We start from the raw sequence: 18,946 nt of genomic DNA, 5'->3' as shown, positions 1-18,946 counted from the left end.
AACCTCCGGGCAGACACAAACGCTTACGTCCGAGCCGTGGCAGTCCTGGCATTTAAGGGAGGGAAAGGAAAGCCTGGACGTGAGGAAGAGCAAAGCTGCCCTGTTAATACGGGAAGCACAAGATTAACCTGCCCGGGGCCTGGCAGCACTGCTCTCACTCTGAGCAGGAAGGCAGACTCGCGCCGCCGTCCCAGGGCGGCCCGCACTGACCGGCCCACGGGCCAGTCTCTGACTTCAGGGAGGCATGAGGGGACGCAAGGGCACCCTGCATTTGCAGACGTATTATTATTTCAGGCTTCCTGTATGCACATGTGAGGCATAAAATAACAAATAATTTGTGCAAGTGCCGTGAAGCACTCTGCTTGTTCCCTAGCATTTTTTATACAATCAGCACTTTCAAAAATCAAAACTCCACATGCGACTCTGTGTCTTTTTTAAAAGCTTTTGTGGCTAGCTTGTCTTTTTGACTTGCTCACACATTCTCCTCTGTAGGCAAATGGGATTTTTTATTTGTTTTTTTTGTTTTTTTAAATTTTGGTCTCTACCCACCTGTGACTGAGGTTCCTGCCTGCTCCTGGCTTTGGGCCTCCCAGCACGTCATTGCATGGTCACAGCAGCTAGCTCAGGTGTTTAACCGAGGARCACAAACACCTGCAGGTGGAGAAGGTGTGTACCTCTCTACGGCGTCTGTAACCAACACGTTTTGTGAAACATCTGCACTCTCTCTCTCTCCCAGAACAGGCGCAGCCACCCTGTGTGGCTGATTACCGTAGCTTTTTCAGACAATTAGCCTTTCAGTGGTCAGCTCAGTATTGCTCATCACCAACAGAGAGGAAGAGACACAGTTCAGTTCACAGCTCTCAGTTCCTCCCCTTTGTGGACAAATACACTTCTAGTTTCAAATTGGTTTTTAATTCAGAATTAGGGTTTTCAGGAACTTCCGAGGGTTCTGAGAGCTGATGAAGCAACTTCTACTTAAGTCTTTATTTAAGTCTTTTTTTGTGCCCCCGCAAAGAACTCATGATTTCTGGGGAAAAAAAGTTATACTTTGCATTTATAAACTGACCTCAGAATGACTGACTCCACCTTCTAAGAAATTTTGAGGTTTTGCCATTGCCTCTGAGCACTAAAAATTATCTTCTCCCCTCTCAATGCTTAGTTTAAAAATACACAAGATAGTCATTTGCATTTTAAATATGTCAAACAAGGCTTTGTTTTGAAATATCCCTTTTTATACAGTCATTGGTAAGGTATATATGGATCCARTAAAACAGCTGCTTAGGACTTAGGCCATATTTCAGAAGTAATAAGTTAGCTGGACAGGCAATGTTTCTGAGGGCTCAATACCATAAAAAAAAGTCTTCACTATTAGAATCAGATGAATGTCTGTCCTTTCAAAACAGGTCGTTATAGAGTAAACTTTTCCTGAATCATTCCTGAGATCTTCTTGAGATGGTTATTTTATTCACTAGCCTTCTGAACAGTCACTTACCGTGAAATGCTGAGGTCAGTGCAGGTTATAATGTGCTGAGGCAATAACATATACTATTGAGCAAATTTGACAACAGACTACTTCAAATATGACATCTAAATTCCTATACCTTCATTATGTACATGCAAAAATGACCTCGTGGAATACAGATCAAGTCTTAGCACTCACTGCAATTTAGTGCAGGATTTAGGATGGGTCGCAGCTCACAACACACAAAGCTAAGCAATGCTGGCATGGGTCAATAGATGGAGGACAGAGTCCTAACACCTAAGAGCTACCAAAGCAACAGTACTGAGTCGAATGCTGGCATCTTCTCTTCCGAGCTGGTTTTGCAGCAAGCTCACCATGCTGTCAGGAAGCACTGTACTGCTGGAAGCTCAGCTTTGCTGATTAGATGTAAAACTAAGCTCCTGGTCTTTTGGGAGTCATTAAAGATCCTGAGATAAAAGTGAATCTTATTAGCCAGTCTTACGAAACTCAAGGGAAGAGGGACTGTAGAAGAAGGAATATATGTTTATAAGCCCAGCAATATCGAACTTTGTGAATTTCTTGCCCATATTCTACATCTGACCAGTGCAGAAGGATATCACTACGGAGACACAAAAGGATCCCCAACCTCCCACTTCATAATATCTTCAAGAATGTTAATTATCAGCTTCACAGCACTGTCCATACGTGCCTTTTCTCCACTACCCAGCCCAGCTCCACATGCAGCTGCCATAGATGAGCCAGGCCTCTCCTCACCCCTTTTATTTAATAACATGCTGCCTCTTCTCCACTGAGAACTTCTTATATTGACACATGCAAAGCATGAATCAATTCTCCAATTTTAGTCTGCCATGCCATTATATCATCTATTTACATTTTTGGATAAGATTGACATCTTTCAGGACTACCAGATTTTTTTTTTCTCAAATGGGCACCATCAGTTGTAGGATGAAAACCTGATGGATCTTTTCCACTCATTGCTCTCCCCCTTCCCTGTTCATTGCACTGCACATAAATTCTTCTCCTCTCAAAAGTATTCCTTCATGAACTAATGAGATTGTCTTATTTTTAGGCACTGTAACAATAGTCATTATTAGCAACCAAATAACAGTATTTTTTCACTTTAAGTACCTAGGTTTCTTAGCGTGTACATGAATAAAAATAGTAATTCCTAGGCACACAGCCACTGCAATGTAGAATTTCTAATAAATTGCATCACTTTGCAAACTGTTGTTTGCTACACTACTGTATATTTATATTTGTTTTTACTCCTTGAAATAGTTTCTTCTGAACTGGAACTTTGGATTGTGATGGGACTGGGGATGATCCCAGAGGAAACTGCAGCGGTAGCCAGCTACACATACACCAATAAATGTAAGCTCACCAATGCATCGTCTTCCTCTTTTTGTTTCTCTGATTTCCATGTTCTTGTGGGCTGGCCCAGGAACTCTGCCCATTAGCAGACACCATACAATGCAGCAGATTTAGAGGATGAGGAGTATAATGGAAATTAAGAAGCATTGAAATAATATATTTTAATTCAATTTTCTGAAAAAAAAAATAGTCCCACAGTCAAATGCACTTACGATGAAGACCTTAAAATCCATATAGTTTCTTTGGCAAGTTTTCTAATCTCAAATGTCTGTTATCCTACTTTAATCTTAACTGCTTCTTAAGGTGATAACATTGAACAATGTGGCTCTAGAATACATAGGCCAAATGAGAAGCAGGGAACATTTCTTTTCCAGCAGGTCTACAGAGGTATAACAAAGAGAAACACTCTTGAACACTAGACTAGCATTGAATATAAGCGATAACATTGTATGGGCCTGAGTTTTCAGTGATTTGTTCATTTCTATCAAATGTTCTGCAGCTAATTGGCTTTGGAAAAGAATCTGTGCAAAGCTCTACGGCCCGCTCTGCTTTAATTGGGGTGGCGCCCACCAATAGTTTCTCAGGATCAGGGAAAGGGCCTCCTCCCTCCGAGTAAGGCTGTTATTTACTTGTACTGCTTCAAAATTCTTTCGTCACGATAGACTGGATCAACCCAATCTAAATGTTTTGATCTGTTACATATGTGGAAAATGAGACACTGGCACACACACAAAAAGCAGCTGCTTTCTAAGTGCAGTGCCTTAATGACCTCTATACAGAACGCATGGCAAGTGAATTAGTCCTCTACCAATGGAGACTACTTTACCTTCCAGTCTTCATGTAATATGGGAAAGGAAACTCAATGCCTGCTTTAAATGACAGAATTAAGCTTGATGTAACTTGCAAATTGATTAATTTTCTCAGCAGACTGAGATTGATCTGAGTTTACTCTTTTATGCTGCAAGTATTATATGCTTGTCCTGAAACAAGTTAGTTAAAATAAATTAGTCAGTGTGGAATAAATTTAAAAGGACACTGACAGATCTAATTTAGCCCCAAATTAAGGATAAAAGTGAGAACAATGCAAAATAAATATTAAAAAGTCAGCCAGAAAAAAAAGAAACGCTTCTGTGAGACTTTCTATAAAGAAATCATTTCCATTTAAATAATATTTGCAACCTGCAATCTAGTTCTGTGGTGAAGGTGAAATTTGTTTTCAGCTAGGTGACACTAGCAAGTCTACTGCTGCTCCTCAGCTGCAACCACCAGCAGCAAACAGACCACGATGAACAAATGCAATATTTCTTAGCAGCGATACAAGGTCAGTTGTTGACAATGTAAATACATTGCTATTTGCTAGCGTAGTATAGGGAACGCAAACATTTAAAAAATTTTAAAAGGCTCTTATGATGATAGATATGACCACTGTTGATATGATTGCTGTGGTCCTGAGCGCCATGTTTCCAAAGGCCTTCTTGCACTGGTGCACCAACCTGTGTTCCTATAAGCACTTGAAAAATCCATGTACGCAACTGCCAACTTCATCAATGGGTACATGAATTCTTCCAAGAAGCAGTTTTGTGGCTCCTAATACCTCACCTGGCATGACTAGACTAACACAGACAAAAGTCCATTCAAATCCATTTAACTTGATTGCTTTTGTGCCAATTTGAAACAGCTTCTCAATCTTTTTCCTGTTTTAACTTCAGCATTTACACTGCATATACATCGAAAAAAAGTTTCCCGATGAGTTCTGCACAACTGCACTTTCCCATCTTGCTTTTCATTCTTTCTTTGGTCACAGAACAATTTAAAACTCACAGCTGTGTCAGGGAATCTGAATGCAGTAGACTGGTCGCAGTATCTCCTGTGACTGGAACTCAAGAAAATGTGCATGCTCTGCTTGCAGCTATGTGAAATAAGACCCATGGCATCCATAACATAAATGATTAGCCACCCCTCATTAGAGCTCAAGTTGATAACTGAACTCAGAACCTTCACATCCTATTTTATTTACAAGAAACTTTAAAATATTAAATAAAACTTGATGTCCTCAGTTTAAAAAAAAAAAAAAAAAGAGGAAAAAGAAAACCAACAGCTATTGAAGTTCTTTGGTGAGGGAAGCAACACAGAACACAACATTATCCATAGTGGCAATAAATCAGCACTGAAAAGAGTTTAATAAGGCCATTGAGAAGAAGGTAGAAAAAGGAAGTATAAGGTTAGCTCTTATAGCAAGAAGTAAATTGATTATATCACTTCAATGTTGATAAATAGGGTGATACCAGCTGTCTTGCTGTTTAGCTGGATGGAATAGCATGCATTTTACTAGCCTATGGGATTAAAACCTAGAGGTGACAAATTGAATTGGCATTAAGAATAATGTTGGCCTTTGTAAAAATTTTTTTTTTTTTTTGGCTGAAGAAACTGTTATATTGAACAGCACAAAACTTACATTTAAAGGAAGGCTTTATTTGTCACACATGCGATCTTAACTCAATAAACCAAACAAGGCTTTTCTCTCCCTAAATCAGTATAATAATGCTAGTTTTGTTTAAGCTGCTTGTTTGTACAAAAGCCTGTAGATATATAGACCTCAGGGTAATCCTATTGCTGAGAGTAAGACCTAAATGAAAACAAATCTTACCAGCAGATCTCTATTTTGAAGACGGCTCTATTCAAATAGACTATGCTGATTATACTCTGAGATAACCCAGCACATCATTTAAGGTTGATCACTTTAGCAAACACGAGCTTTGTGTAGTAATTTTCTAGTCTTTCATTTGCAGGACAGCAAAGATCCTCACAACTCCTTCTTTAGAGAGTTACATAACTTCAGGCCAACAAATTGTTTAGAGAGAAAGAAATAGAAGCAGGAGTTCAATTTAAAAGCACTGCATTAGATTCCCTAATGATATTGGATTTTTTTGCTCCTGCACGTTGAAGAACAGGTTCCATTTTCTCTCTTTCTCCTTTGCACGCACGCACACACTAATTAGCGCATGGAATGATGGCAACTTGACTTTTTCCACTGCAAGCAACATCAGCACAAAACTAATGAAAATGATGTGCAAAAAACKGACTTTCTGAAACGTTCTGAGGAATAAATCATATCTATCAGGGAGATGGTGGAGAGAGCAGGAAGGGAAAACTGAAAAGAGAAACATCTCTTAAAAGCCAATAGTCTCCAGAGCTGATTTCGAGTGAGGTTTAAAAAAAAAAAAAAAAAAAAAAAAAAAAAAAAAAGAAAGCTACAATAGCAAAAAGTTGATATGTGGCCATCTCCTGCTACTATGTCGATAGGGTCTATAACTGTTTGTCCATCAGTTATTTGCACGTAGATTTAATCTTTACAGGAATATCTTCATTTTCCCTGTGAAAACACTTGCAGGAGGAAGCCTCTGAACTCTAAATGGAACATGGTCAACTCCAGCATTCCCCCTTCCTCTAACTTTTCTACCTAAGTGGATGAAAACACTCCCCACTGAAGGAGCTAAAGGGTCCAGCCCCGAATCATGTCAACTCCCCAAAGACAACAGGCACCACTGACAGCAGCTCAAATGCTCTTTGCAATCCTACAGGCCCAGTGATCCCTTCAGGTGAGTCTGGAGCTCTTTCTTGAATGCACGTGCTTAGAACTATCTTCATTCTGCGCAGGAGAGATATTTCCTGCTATTATGTTAACTACTGACAGGAATTTTCAGCCAGAGTATTTGGATGTCGGAAGGAAAAGCTCCATCCCATCAGTAGCCCCAACTCTCCCTACAGAGGGACTCCACGATAAGCCCTCTGGTAGGGCCCACAGAGAGGTGGGGAAAAAAAAGCTGTCAAGCTGTCTGGCCCTTCCCCCTCTCCTTCAACCCTTTCCACCCTACACATACAAACTCTCAATCTTTCTTCCTAATGTATGCCCCATTCACTACAAACTCCATTCACTGCAGAGAGAGTACAAGTTTTAACAGGTCTGCTAACTTCAATAGGAGCATTTATTAACACAACAAATGTCCACCAAGTCAGGAGTTCTTTATAATAAGGATTACAGATCTCTGAGGAAAAATAAAGTCTAAACAAGGGAGGTGATGGGCTGACTCTGAAAGGACAGATGATTTGGGTCAGATGTGCATTAAAAGCTTCAAGAGTCATCTTGCTTTTTCTCCTAAACCCTTTGTTTATATGCTCAACCCTGCCTTTTCTCCTCTGGTTTCTACCTAAGCTCTTACTTCTTCCTCTATACCTGAGGCTTCTTAACCCTTCTGCTTTCCTTCCTTATCTAATTCCAGTTCCCTGTTCACTCACATAAAGCATCTTGTTTTTCATTCTTTTTCACACTTCTGTTTTTCCCTAAATCTTATTAAAGATTCTTTTCTCCCTTCTCTACTGCCCAAGAAACCCATTAGATGAAGTAATTAATTTATTGTGCCCCAGCAGCATATCACAGCCAAATTTAGAAAGTGGTGACATGCCATCGCATGTGGAGGATACAAAGGGTTTGAAATAATGGACTTTGCCATCATCAAAAAGGAAGCCTGTAGCAGAACTTGAATTTAATTTTGTATCTCCAAGTTTTCAAGGCCAGCGTCTAACTCACTAGGTTGCTCATCTTCACTAGTGTCTTTGTTCACTTGGTGCCTCCCGTTGCCCAGCTGCTGTATTTAGACCTGACAATGAGCTCAAGGGCTCTCATTGCGTTATCTCCTCTAACTAAGCATGGGAGATCAGAAAATGTGCACTGATTAGAAAGACAGTTATTGCCATATATAATCATAGTTACAGTTTTTCTAATTCAGTAAGCAAGATTGAACATTTCAAAGTAAAGTTCAAGGATGCCATGTGAGGGTTTACCTCCTCCTGTCCCCGGGAAGTCTCACCCCAATTCTAAATATTAAACATTATCTTAAACTGTTCAAGAATGAGGTTTTATCTCCTTTCTAGTGCTCTCTTTGTTTGTATTAACTCCAATAATGCTAGATATTTTTGTTATCTGCATAAATGCCTAATCTCTCATTCAGTTTTGTAAATTCTTGGCTTCAGTGAATTCCAGTGGCAATGAATCCCTCAGCCTGATTACACATTGTGTGAAAAGGCAGGTCTGATTCTGGGAGCTAAGCCAAAGCAGGGAGCTTGCTGGTATGGAAGATATTTTTAATCACAGAATGAACTTTTTTTTTAAAGAAAACAATCTGTACATATTTTAATTCTCTGTTGGGATGATGATATAACAATTTCTGCTTTTCTGAACCTCTTGGTCCAGTCTGGAGACATGGAGAGACCAGCAATTCTGATAAAAGCAATGCCACTGAATAAGAGATACATATATTCTTTTTCATCTTGACTTATTCATAAGCATCATTTGCTTGTTTCTTGACAAATGAATTTTCAGGACAGCATTGCTCTGTTGGCACATCAAGGCTCATGAACACAGTACACCAGGGGAAATAAGAAATGGATTTTATTAAGTTTATTAGCAGCTAAAAACATGATACTTCAATGCTGGAAGTAAAGTAATCCACCTACACAATTTGAGTGGAATGAACATTTGGCTTTAACTACAGCTCATATGTAAAATATAAATCCAGTTTCTCCATTGGAAATCCTTTGGGGTCTGGTTTTACACTGCCTTGATCAAACCAAGAATTAAAGTTCAACCTTGCTTCATTCCCATTTGGCAATATGACCTACATGTTTGTATTAGTGGTGCTACTCCTTCCACACCTCTTTTCATATCAGCATTTCCCCTAGCTTCTATTTTTCTGCTTCCTTTCCTTTCTTTCAACGTTAAAATGAGTTTTAACACTAGATAGACAATATATTGCAAACAATGGAAAAGAATCTGTCAAAAACTCATTACAGAAACAACTTCTAACTAAGGCCCACCTCCACAACTTTACGAATCACACTTTGAAAAAAAGAGTTATTACTGGATACAGAAAAAAGCAAGAAAATGATTGATCATTTTTACAAGAAAATCTCAAAGGTTAATATAGTTGTTATCAACATAAGCAACTGAGAAGACTACAGAGGATGCATGGATGAGGTCATATCAGAAAAACTGGACTTGTGAGAATCAAGACTTTCGGTTCCAGTCCTGCCTCTGTCACAGCTCTCCAGTGCACCTCTCCTATATCTATGTGACAGGACTTTTCTATCTGTAAAATCAAGATAAAGTTCACCTTCTACAAAGGGATGCTTCAAAACTTAGTTCATATCTACATGCTCTGAAGCACTGGGATGAAAAGAGGAATCTACGTCTGAAATACTGTTCTTATACAGCTATTAGTAGTATCTGCAATAAACAGTAGCTACATGTACTGCCTTTTACATTACTAGAAGGAAACAGACCTGATTTCTTCCTCAGATCTCACTCTTTGTACCCAGGCAAGCAGCTGGAAAGCAGATGTTGCTGCCGTTGTTGCCCGAAGGTTTTCACATCAACAGTGTTGCTAAGAAGGCTTTCCCGCTGACTCGGACATCATACCTTCCCACAGCCAGGGCTGCCCTGTTAAGAGCCAGTCCAGGCAGGTTGAGGTCTCTAACAGACTGGGATCTGAAGGCAACTCGGCCTAATTGGGCTCATTAATGTATCTTCAGGTAGCTATTCTATGGAAACGCAAAACTTCTGACTAGCATGGGACRGAACAGACCCCAGTCAGAGGACATCCTTCATTGACTGAGGAAGCAATGGCTCCAGCAATCTAGTTCACCTTCCCCTTATCCCAAGGTGTGGAGGTTTCAGTAAATATTGATCCAAAAGCCACTGCTATGAGAACAAATGGGAGCAAAAATGATTGGTAAGTAGGAGACCACATCTGGATACCAACTGAGATAAAGTCAAGGAAGTAACAGTTGCCTGGACTGCATGTTTTAGCAATGGAGTGCTAGGGAACAATAACAAACCCCTCTTAATCACTTATTCATGTACAAGAGGGTGTTAAATCAGCTAATCACGTATACCATCGCAGGCTAGGTACACTATGGTATAGCTCAGAAAATCAAACTGGTAGTGATCACTCCTTATCTGTAAAAGCAGCCATGTTTTAATATAGGCCGCTTCACCCCACCCTTTTCAGAAAAGATTGATAAGCAAAATGATGAAGCTTTAATGAGCTTAATTGCAAGTGCCTTATGTTCTTGCATTGTTGCCAAACAGCTACTTCAACATCCAGCAGTTTACTTAAAAACTCCCCCCTCCTCTTCCCTACCCCCTTCAAGTCCAGCAACGTAATTATTCTTGTGGCAACCCCCTATTTCACTTTATTTATTTCCCCCTCCCCCCTGAATTACTGTAAATGGGTATCTTTGAAAGGAGGGTGGCAGGCAGCTTTTGGTACAGGGCTTACCAAGAAACCCTCCATCAAAGAGGTCTTTGTGAGCATGCTCTGGACCGAGGCCAATCAGATCATCTTGCTGTCTGTCTCTGAAGAAAATTTGCCCCTGGTATGCAAGCCAAACCAAGCTCTGTAGACAGGGTGACTGCACTCCTAGTCCAACCTGTCTTAGTTGAATGAAAAAACGCTGAAGGGAAAATTACCTGTTTGGCTCCAGACTGAATTAACTTTTTAATATACAAGTATGTTTATTATTTTTCCTTAAAAGTGCCTGCCTATCTAATATATTCATTAATGTTATCTGGTCAGTTTGCTTGAAATATGAAAAATGTGCAAATGCAATAAGGCTACAGTGCTTAGAGGCAAAGCAAGATATATTTTCTAATTATATGCCAGAAAATGACATTGTTATTAACAAATGACAGTACAGAGTAATCTCCTTATATTAAGGCTAGTGCAAGCTAGACTGTCTTGCCCATTATCCCTTGCTTACTGGGAGAAGTGGAAGGCATTGCTGCTGACACTGCCCATTCACCTGTCAGCACAAATCCTTAGCACCAAGCCTAGCACAACCCTTTTGGAATCAGCTTTCCAAACCAGGGCCCCCAGTTTCTGAATGGCACAGCCTCCCTTCCTGAGAAGATCCTCCGGCGTCATCGGGGCCCTCTCAGCTGCAGGGCTGAGCAGTCTGGCTCTGCTCCACTTCCCTCTTGGGAATCTCCTCTTCACCATTTGGGAGCCACTTCTAAGTTTCTCTGGAGATTTGCCTGGACTAGTTAGGATTGTAGAGAGAAATCTGGGAGCCTCTCCCTGTACACAACTCTTTTCCCCCTTTTCTTGGGTGGGCTGACATCTTCCCTGCCTCTCTCCTCCAGCCTCTGTTTCTATCTCAGATTCCTCCCTCTCGCTGCCACTTCCTCTTGCAGCTTCCTTCTGCTCCCTACATACTCTTGACTCTTTTGTTCCTCTTTTTAGAAACACCTTGTAAGTGCCAGACAGGAATTTCCTGACACTATGTCCTGCATTAAGCAAGTGATAATGGCAGAAACAACAGAGAATTATGTCAGTAGGGTGCCCTAACAAAGAAGCAGAATTTAAATGAGGAGGCAGCTTTGGTCTTTGGAATTTGTCCACTATAAATGACTCCTCTTCCTTTATTAGCATGTCTAGTTTAAGTGGAACACATTGTAGTTCTAAATGGACAATAATAAAGAAGGATCATATGTTCTACTCTTACATGTGTACTTAACATTCCCTGGAGGCCCTCTCTCTCTCTCTCTCTCTCTGTTATTACTCCTTTTTCCCTTAGTCCTCTGTCCCTGTTTCTCACTATCTTTAACTATTTTTTCTTCTTTTTAATTTTTTTTTCTCTCAGAAGGAAAAAAAAAACTAAGTCTCTAATCCGGAGCTAAGTAAAGTAAAACTAATATTAAATATACATCTTTGGCAAGATACTTGTGCAACTTCCTTGCTCCCAGAATATTTGTGTTGCAAATACTATAGAAGAAAACTGAAGTTATACAATATATTTACAAAAAAAAAAAAAAAAATCTCAAACCCATTCTGTTTATTTCTTTGTGAAAAAGTAAACGACCTACTTTCCCTTCTTAATCCTAGTTCAAAAATCCTGCTATGCTGCCTTTCAAAGTTGGACATCACCAAGCAGAAGCAAAGTTACCTAAAAGTGGAGTTGCTTAAGTAGCTATTCCTTTCCAACATTGCTCTATGAGCTGTGSTACTGCCAGAGTTTCTACAGTTGCAGTGTGTGCCAGATTTTGCAAAATAAATTAGGTTAAAGCAACCACTAGGTTATTTTAATCCTGTTTTTTTTCACAATACTGTCCCACAACCAGTTGAGCTAGTGCAAAGAAGGTGGCAGCATGGGTAGAAAATTGTGGTCAACACTTGCTTACAGCAGTATTGCCAATGAAAGTTATGCTCGTGAAACTAAAGACTAAGTTTCCCTAACAGCAATACATTAAAAAATCAGTTGCCAGCTTTGTAGATAGCTCTTTCAAGGGCATCTTTTCCCTGTATTTCTGCACAAGCTAATGTCATCTGAACAGTGGGATTTCAGGCTAGGCAGCACACTCACAAGTGAAATGTTGGGGTATGCACAAGACATCTTTCCAAGATGAATTTCAGGACTAAGTTCAGAAGCCTGCTCCAGAGGTGAGGTATTGGTGAGACTGCRACTGACTGATTCCTTGACCATTAGCACAACCTTAATCACCTCATGCCTCAGTTTCACCATCTGTTGTGAAGCAAGGCAAGGTGCTGTGAATATGCCTGAACAAAGCACAGAAAGTCTTCAATGGAACATGAAAACAGCAGCTAAAGATTAGTGCTGTCATTGTGGACACAGTTTTAGTTAAAAAAGAAAAAAAAGTCTGTTATGCTCTTGTTTTTCATTCAGTGGCCTGTGGGTTRCAGTGAGGAAGACCTATCTTTTTTTGCTTCATCCACCATGGGTTCATTGTTACTTGTTGTGATCTGGTTTCACCTAGCCCTAACAAGATTATACCAGATGGAGCATCCAGCAGTGTGCAAAAAAAAGTAATTTTTGGATGGCTTCTTTTTCCCCTTGCAGTCTAGAATACAGCCATGTAGTACTTCAGATCAGGATACAGTATAATTTAATAATTTTAGTAGCCTTAAATCAAGCCGGTCATTATCAAAACACTGATTTCTGAAGCACTCTCCTGAGTTTTGAGGGATCTTTCTGGAATCAATCATTTTGGCACATCACACAACCAGGAAAAAGACCCCTCCTTCTTCCATRTACTAATTTGTCATAGGAATCAGTTCTCTTGACCTTGTCTCCTGTGCCAATAGATGACAGTCTAGAGAATATATGTAAAAGGAGCCACAGACTAAGCAAACTATAGATAGTAGATTAGAGAGTGAAGAACAGTCCAGAAATTCTGCATTAAACCACACAAAATGAAACTTGGCTTCTCTCAGAGATAAAGATTTCTTCTCTATACTGTAGTTTTCCATTTCCCAAATGTGGTTTCCTAAAGCATGCATTACTTGTAAAAAAGAATATGATGAATCATAGCTATTTCCCATTAATTCTGTTTCCTACAGGGATTTGCTCCTTGGTGTGATCTCACACATTCAGGGCCAGGTGGGAGTCATATGTCCCAACTGGATCCCGCTTAGTCTGCAGCCCAGGGTGCAATGACACACAGAGAATGAAAAATGCCCTTCGTCTGCAGCTTGCTGACATTGCCTCTGCAAAAGGCTGCTACGGAAATGAAGCTGATAATCTGAAGGCAGGATATGTCTTCCCCAGCTGTGTACATGCTAGGCTAGCACATGACATGGCAACTGCTGACCTAAACTCAGTTTTAAATTTGTCCTTTGTAATATTGCCTTGTGGTCTGGCATGAAACTGCAGTGATAAGGTATTAGTGCTTCACACTCCCTGGGAAAAGTATCCTCCTGCATGCTGCTGTCTGTGATTTACTGGTCCTCATAATTTTCAGATATCAACTGCTGAGTCCTGGACAAGAAACAGCAACCTTTTCAGGACCTCCAAGGACCTACACACTGTACACAGAGTCCTCCCRCTATAGATCTTACCTGTTGGATTTGATGTCCAAGAGCTCTAAAGACCTTTAAAATAGAGCCCGTGGATACTGTAAATGCAGAAAGAAAGAAAGGTTGGTGCTACAAGGGAACACCCATGGAAAACGCGGTGGTGCAATGYCTCCCAAACTGTGATACATGTCTCAAAGCAGGTGAGCCATTTCAGAGCAGTTACACAGGTTGGCCCAGAATCAGGGCCTACACTGCAACTGCAGTTTGTGCTGTTAATACAGCTGCAGTAGTAGCTAGACTTTTCTTTTTTTTCTTGAATACAGGTTATGAATCTGCATTTGTGGTTGTATATTTTACTTGTGCCCTGGAGCAGGAACATTAAACAGCTAATTCTCACAAAACTTCTGTGAGACAAATTCCTTCACACCTCCAGTTTTAGAGACAGAGATAAATGAAGTCAATATCAAGCCCAGGATGTGCATGAGGAGTTCCTACTCCTGTGTTCAAACCACAAGATAATTCCTCTGCTTTCAGACCCTGATTCAGAGCAAATCAGCTGGAGTCCTTCTATTGAGTTCTCAATCAGCAGTGTAATCACTTTAGCATGCGTCAGGATTAAAACCAGCCTTCCAAACAGGGCCGTGTCTATACTGCAAATGCTTTACTGATAAAGGAATACCAGCAGAGTAAACAGACAAAGCATTCTTAGGGCGGTGTAAACTTACACTGGCAAGTCTGCTCTTTGTAGTGGTATAGTAAAATCATCCCCACAAGCAAAACAAGCACTGTTTTGAGGTATAATTGCATCTACATGTGTAGTGTTTGCTCATCGAGGTGTCAGTCTGACCAGAGCAGCTGTGCTGATAAAAATCTGCAGCAGGGACCTGTCCTTTTCTTTTTTTTTTTTTCTTTTTTAAGTTCTAAATAATTAATAACTATCAGCACTGACTCTCTGGCCAATATGGTGTCAGTTTGTCATAGATTTCTTTAGAGGTTTACAGCAATTGGCTGATTTTAGAAAGAGAAAAGAAAGGAATTTAACATGGTTACAAGAACTTGCCTTGGCTGGTATTTAGAAGAGTGCAGAGTTATGGAAATCAGATATACTGTGTGGAAACACCATTTCTGGACAAAGCTAGGCTTTGTGCGTTTACAGCTCGATTTTCCAAGGCTCTATTCAGCAAAGTCCTGTAGCCATAGTCTGCTTGAGCCATAGTCTGCTTGTTCCACAGATGGAGGAAAATGGTGACATGCAAGAGATCTCACACGTGGCACCCTCTCCTCTAAGGCTGTTATGATACACTTCCTTTCACCACAGATACAGATAGTCCCTGCATATTACTTCTTAAAGCACAAAATGAGATGTAAGATCAGAAGTTTTGCAAAAAAAAAAGGGGGGGGGAGGAGCACAAGGGTTGTACAAGGAATACAATGTAACTAGCCAAAAAATAAAAAAAAGAAAAAAACTTTGAGAAGAAAATTCAGGGAGGGAAAATGCTGTTCCTGGGATGCTTTTAAAAAGCAGAAAAAGTCATAGGTTGACCCGGAAGAACTCCTTTCCACACCTGGATATCAACTGTTTCCTCCTACTGCTATGTTAGATACAACACATGTTTTGACAGTTTGTTGAGAGCCACTTACATGGAACCAGATTTGACTTGATGATGTGAGATCTGATAAAACTTGGTGAGGAAATCCTAATTTAACAATCAATCCCCTGAATCATTTTTCTTTTAGCCCAAGTGGAATCTAGTTCTGATAACCTAATATGACTTCTCTTYGCTTGTTTGCATATGCCTAATGCAATCAGTGCTTTGTCTCCTGAGTCTCTTCTTCACCGTGACTATCTCCTTCTCTGTACTCCCCCTGTACTTATTCAAACTATGGTGTCTAATTTACTCAGGTTTTGTTGTTGCTCTCCTTTTTGCTGGAATCTCAGGAGTAAAAAATCTCATTTTTCCTTCTTTGCAGTCACCATTTCTAACATTTTAGCTCCATTATATTCCACTCCATATATTCCTTCTCTGCTGGCGTAACTCTTCTGAGCCTCTTTTTTCTCATCAACCCAAAGAYGAGTTTCATTTGCTTTTTCATCACCCTTCAACAATATACTCCTAAACAACAGCTGCTGACAGGACTTGGAGAACACATCTCAGTAACACTGCCACTGTCCCTTCTGACTTCGAAGCCTCTAATTGCCACCTAACCTCTGACATTTCTCCTTCTTTCCATATGTACCTAGATCCTTGTTCTATGCCAGCCAGTATTGCATACATCATCTTTTCTTCCCCTGCATCCAAAAGGAAAAATTAGATAAACAAAGAGAACTGTAGCCCTGGCAATGTGTCACTTTGTTTTCTACAGACTTTGCCTCCTTACCTTCCAGTTTCTCCAAACTGTCTAAAATGACTCAAGCTCAGACTACTCCCCCTCTCTATCCCCATACCCTAATCAGAAGGCTATGCTTACTCACTAAATATCACTTCAAATTTTCTTCTTTAAAACGTGCACCTTTTATTCCTGTGTGAACCACACGGCTGCTGTTCCCCTACAGAGATATGGCCCTAACACCTACCCTGGTGGATGATGAAAAACGAGAGGAATTTTTCCTAGCTGTGTGTACTTAGGAAAGAAATACGTATTTTCTTCCCTCCCTTCTGTCTTACTAAGTACGTCGTGGTTGTGATGACATGTCTGAGGTGATTAACCACTCAGTTTGGATGACATGCATAACTCTTCCATTTGGCCAATAAAGCCTCCTCATAACTCCTCCCCATGCTTCTCTACAGATCATCCTGTTTCCTATCCTGGCCTTCAACATTCAGAAAAGGTCTTCTTCTAGCTTGCTAAGAACAAATGGAGTTCACTGAGCTAGCAGTTTTCTTCCACAAATTAGAAAATAACTAAGGAGTTCTCATAGCACTGTGTTGMTGAATACAAATTGGCATGGCTAATTTTGGCCTGACAAGTGCACTTAGGATTCTCTACATTTCCCATACAGGTCAAGCTTATCAGTTCACACTTGTTAGTGCAAAAATCTCTTTTCCTATCTTTGTTTCTGCCACTTCTCTTATCCTGTCACTCTCCTGGAGTAAGTGTCCTGGCTGGGCACTTCAGTAGCCATTTTTTGCAAACACTCTTATTCTATTACAGAAAGATATTCACACATACACACAAATGACAGTAGACTTCAGTGTGGTGCTTACCACAGAGAAAAGACAAGCCAGCCCATCCTACATACTGTATTGCATGCTGCATTACACAAATATGATCTCTTTTTCAAAAAGCTCCGTTGTCTTCTGGAAGAGACAGGCAACATTTCAATTGCATCTTTTAAGAAAAAAGTTATTCACACAAAGGACAGAGGGAAGGAGGAAAAAAGTTATCCATGATGATTCATGACTGCAAAGATAGCATTTGCAATTTCCTCTCACTTCTGAGCCCATGGGTCATGGATTTGGACTGGGTTGGAGTGTCCTGGGGTTCCAGTTTGGGGCTGTTAAGCTGCCTTGCCGTGGGCGGAGCGCACTGATCTGCTGACAAAGTACTTTCCTTTCCAATGCACGGGAGGAAAAGCTATAGAAACAGAATGTGGCCAGTGATTTTGAGAGGAGACACCCTAACTTCAGGGGATTGGGATCTACAGGTGGGAGGTGATTTACTGAGTTTTACAACTTCTGGGAAATTGGCTATGTAAATTGTGTACTGAATCAGACAGAAATGGGTCAAATGGGCTCTGCTGGACACAGGCTGAATTTGGCCYTGTACCAGCTGTTGCAAACTGCTGCTGGAAGCCTGAAAGGGAGTGATGTAAAGAAGAGCAGGGAGTACGCTGGAGGTGGAGAGCCCTGCCAGGAGAGMGCTCTTCTTGGGACATAGGGACTCAGGACGATAGCCAGCTTGTGTGATGATGGAATCCCCATGGGATGCGGAAGCTTGTTTTACAGAGCGTTGGACCTCTCGAGAAGTGGGAGAGATTGCCTATGCCTCCCCAAGCGAAGGAAAACCACAAAGGCAGCGTGTGTGACACAGCTCCTTGTCCAGCTCATTCTGTGGCACATTTCTCTGCTGAGTGAGTCAGAGGTGCTAACCACAGATCCCTGAGGAAAGCAGAGGTCAAGTACTGGACAAGGTGGCTTTCTGAAACTGGTTTTAGTACATATCTGATCTAAAGCAATAATCTAAAGTCAAGTGGTCTAAAGTTGCAAGGCAGATAATCCATACAAAGAATTCTTCAATTATCTATTTGTCCTCCATTACTGAGCTTACGCAGGGGCAGATCTACCCCGGTGGCTAAGGGGCCACCCTGCCTGGAGTGGGGAAGAGACACTCCATGTGACATGGGGGAGCAGCTCTGCTGCACAGAGTCCTCTCATCTGTCTTGTAGCTGCTCTCTCACCGGTTCATTTGTTATTCACACRTTTCACTTTGGGAAAGTTTGGATAATCTGTTTGTACCCCACTTCCGATTCCTTGTGACAGTTCCCTTTTCTCATGCTTTCTGTGTGTGTGTGTGGGGGGGGGGTGGTGGTGGGTGGAAGACTTCAACAGCAAACAAAATATACCCAATCTGAGGACAGAGAAAATAATCTGCTAATCTTGCATGTGTACCAGGAACAACTGATGGAGATAACTGTAACAGTACTTGGTTTTCCCATCAAGACTCCTCTTTTCTCATGGCCAGGGAATGCCAACAACTGCCCTCTTTCACAGATTTTGAAGCCTAATAAAGAAAAAATATACAATAATCTAAGTCAGAACATAGGTTGTTTCTGTATCTATACAAACACCCCTAGAAGTACACTATGTAGTTTTAGCTTCTTTGATGCACTCAGTCTCTGGAGGAGAAAAAAAAAATGACAGAAGAGAAGGCAAGGGTTATTCCATGTAATATAGAGGGTTTTGGTCTACAAGTCCAAAGAGGGTGAGGGAGAAGTATTAGCCTCCTTCGTAAGCCTATTAGATGTTCAGAACAGGTGAAACTTCTAGGAAAGTTAGGGAATTCCAGTACAGACTATTTCACATGTTGCAGTCCCTTGGCAGGTGAGGCAATTTGCACAGACTATGGCTGTTTGAATTCCAGATCTCACATTAGGCCATTTAAAATTTATTTAACACATGTCATACATAACGCAAGACTTGCTTCAGAGGAATAAGCAAATCATTTGGAAGTGTGCATTTACAGGATCAGAAGTCACAGAAACCACCCTCACTGCTTGTCA

The 18,946-nt window shown here is 40.7% G+C and overlaps 1 protein-coding gene across 6 annotated transcripts in view; it reads right to left on the bottom strand.

Annotated features, from left to right (window-relative positions):
- The window catches only part of VTI1A (vesicle transport through interaction with t-SNAREs 1A), a 275,374-nt gene that overhangs the window by 25,739 nt on the left and 230,689 nt on the right, over positions 1 to 18,946 (bottom strand). For 2 of the 6 annotated variants that reach the window (XM_085319140.1, XM_085319141.1), the window contains exon 8: positions 13,768 to 13,823. The exons of the other annotated variants lie outside the window; for them this stretch is intronic. In XM_085319140.1, the coding sequence (XP_085175266.1) occupies positions 13,793 to 13,823 (31 nt within the window). In that variant the 3' untranslated portion in view covers positions 13,768 to 13,792. The remainder of the gene's footprint in view (positions 1 to 13,767; positions 13,824 to 18,946) is intronic. 6 annotated transcript variants of the gene reach the window in all.

The sequence above is a fragment of the Rhea americana genome, unplaced genomic scaffold, assembly GCF_003343005.1.
Source record: "Rhea americana isolate MKP2758 unplaced genomic scaffold, rheAme1 scaffold_57, whole genome shotgun sequence".
Taxonomy (NCBI): Eukaryota; Metazoa; Chordata; class Aves; order Rheiformes; family Rheidae; genus Rhea; species Rhea americana.
Note: the sequence above shows the minus strand (reverse complement) of the source record. Positions and strands in the feature narration are given on the sequence as shown.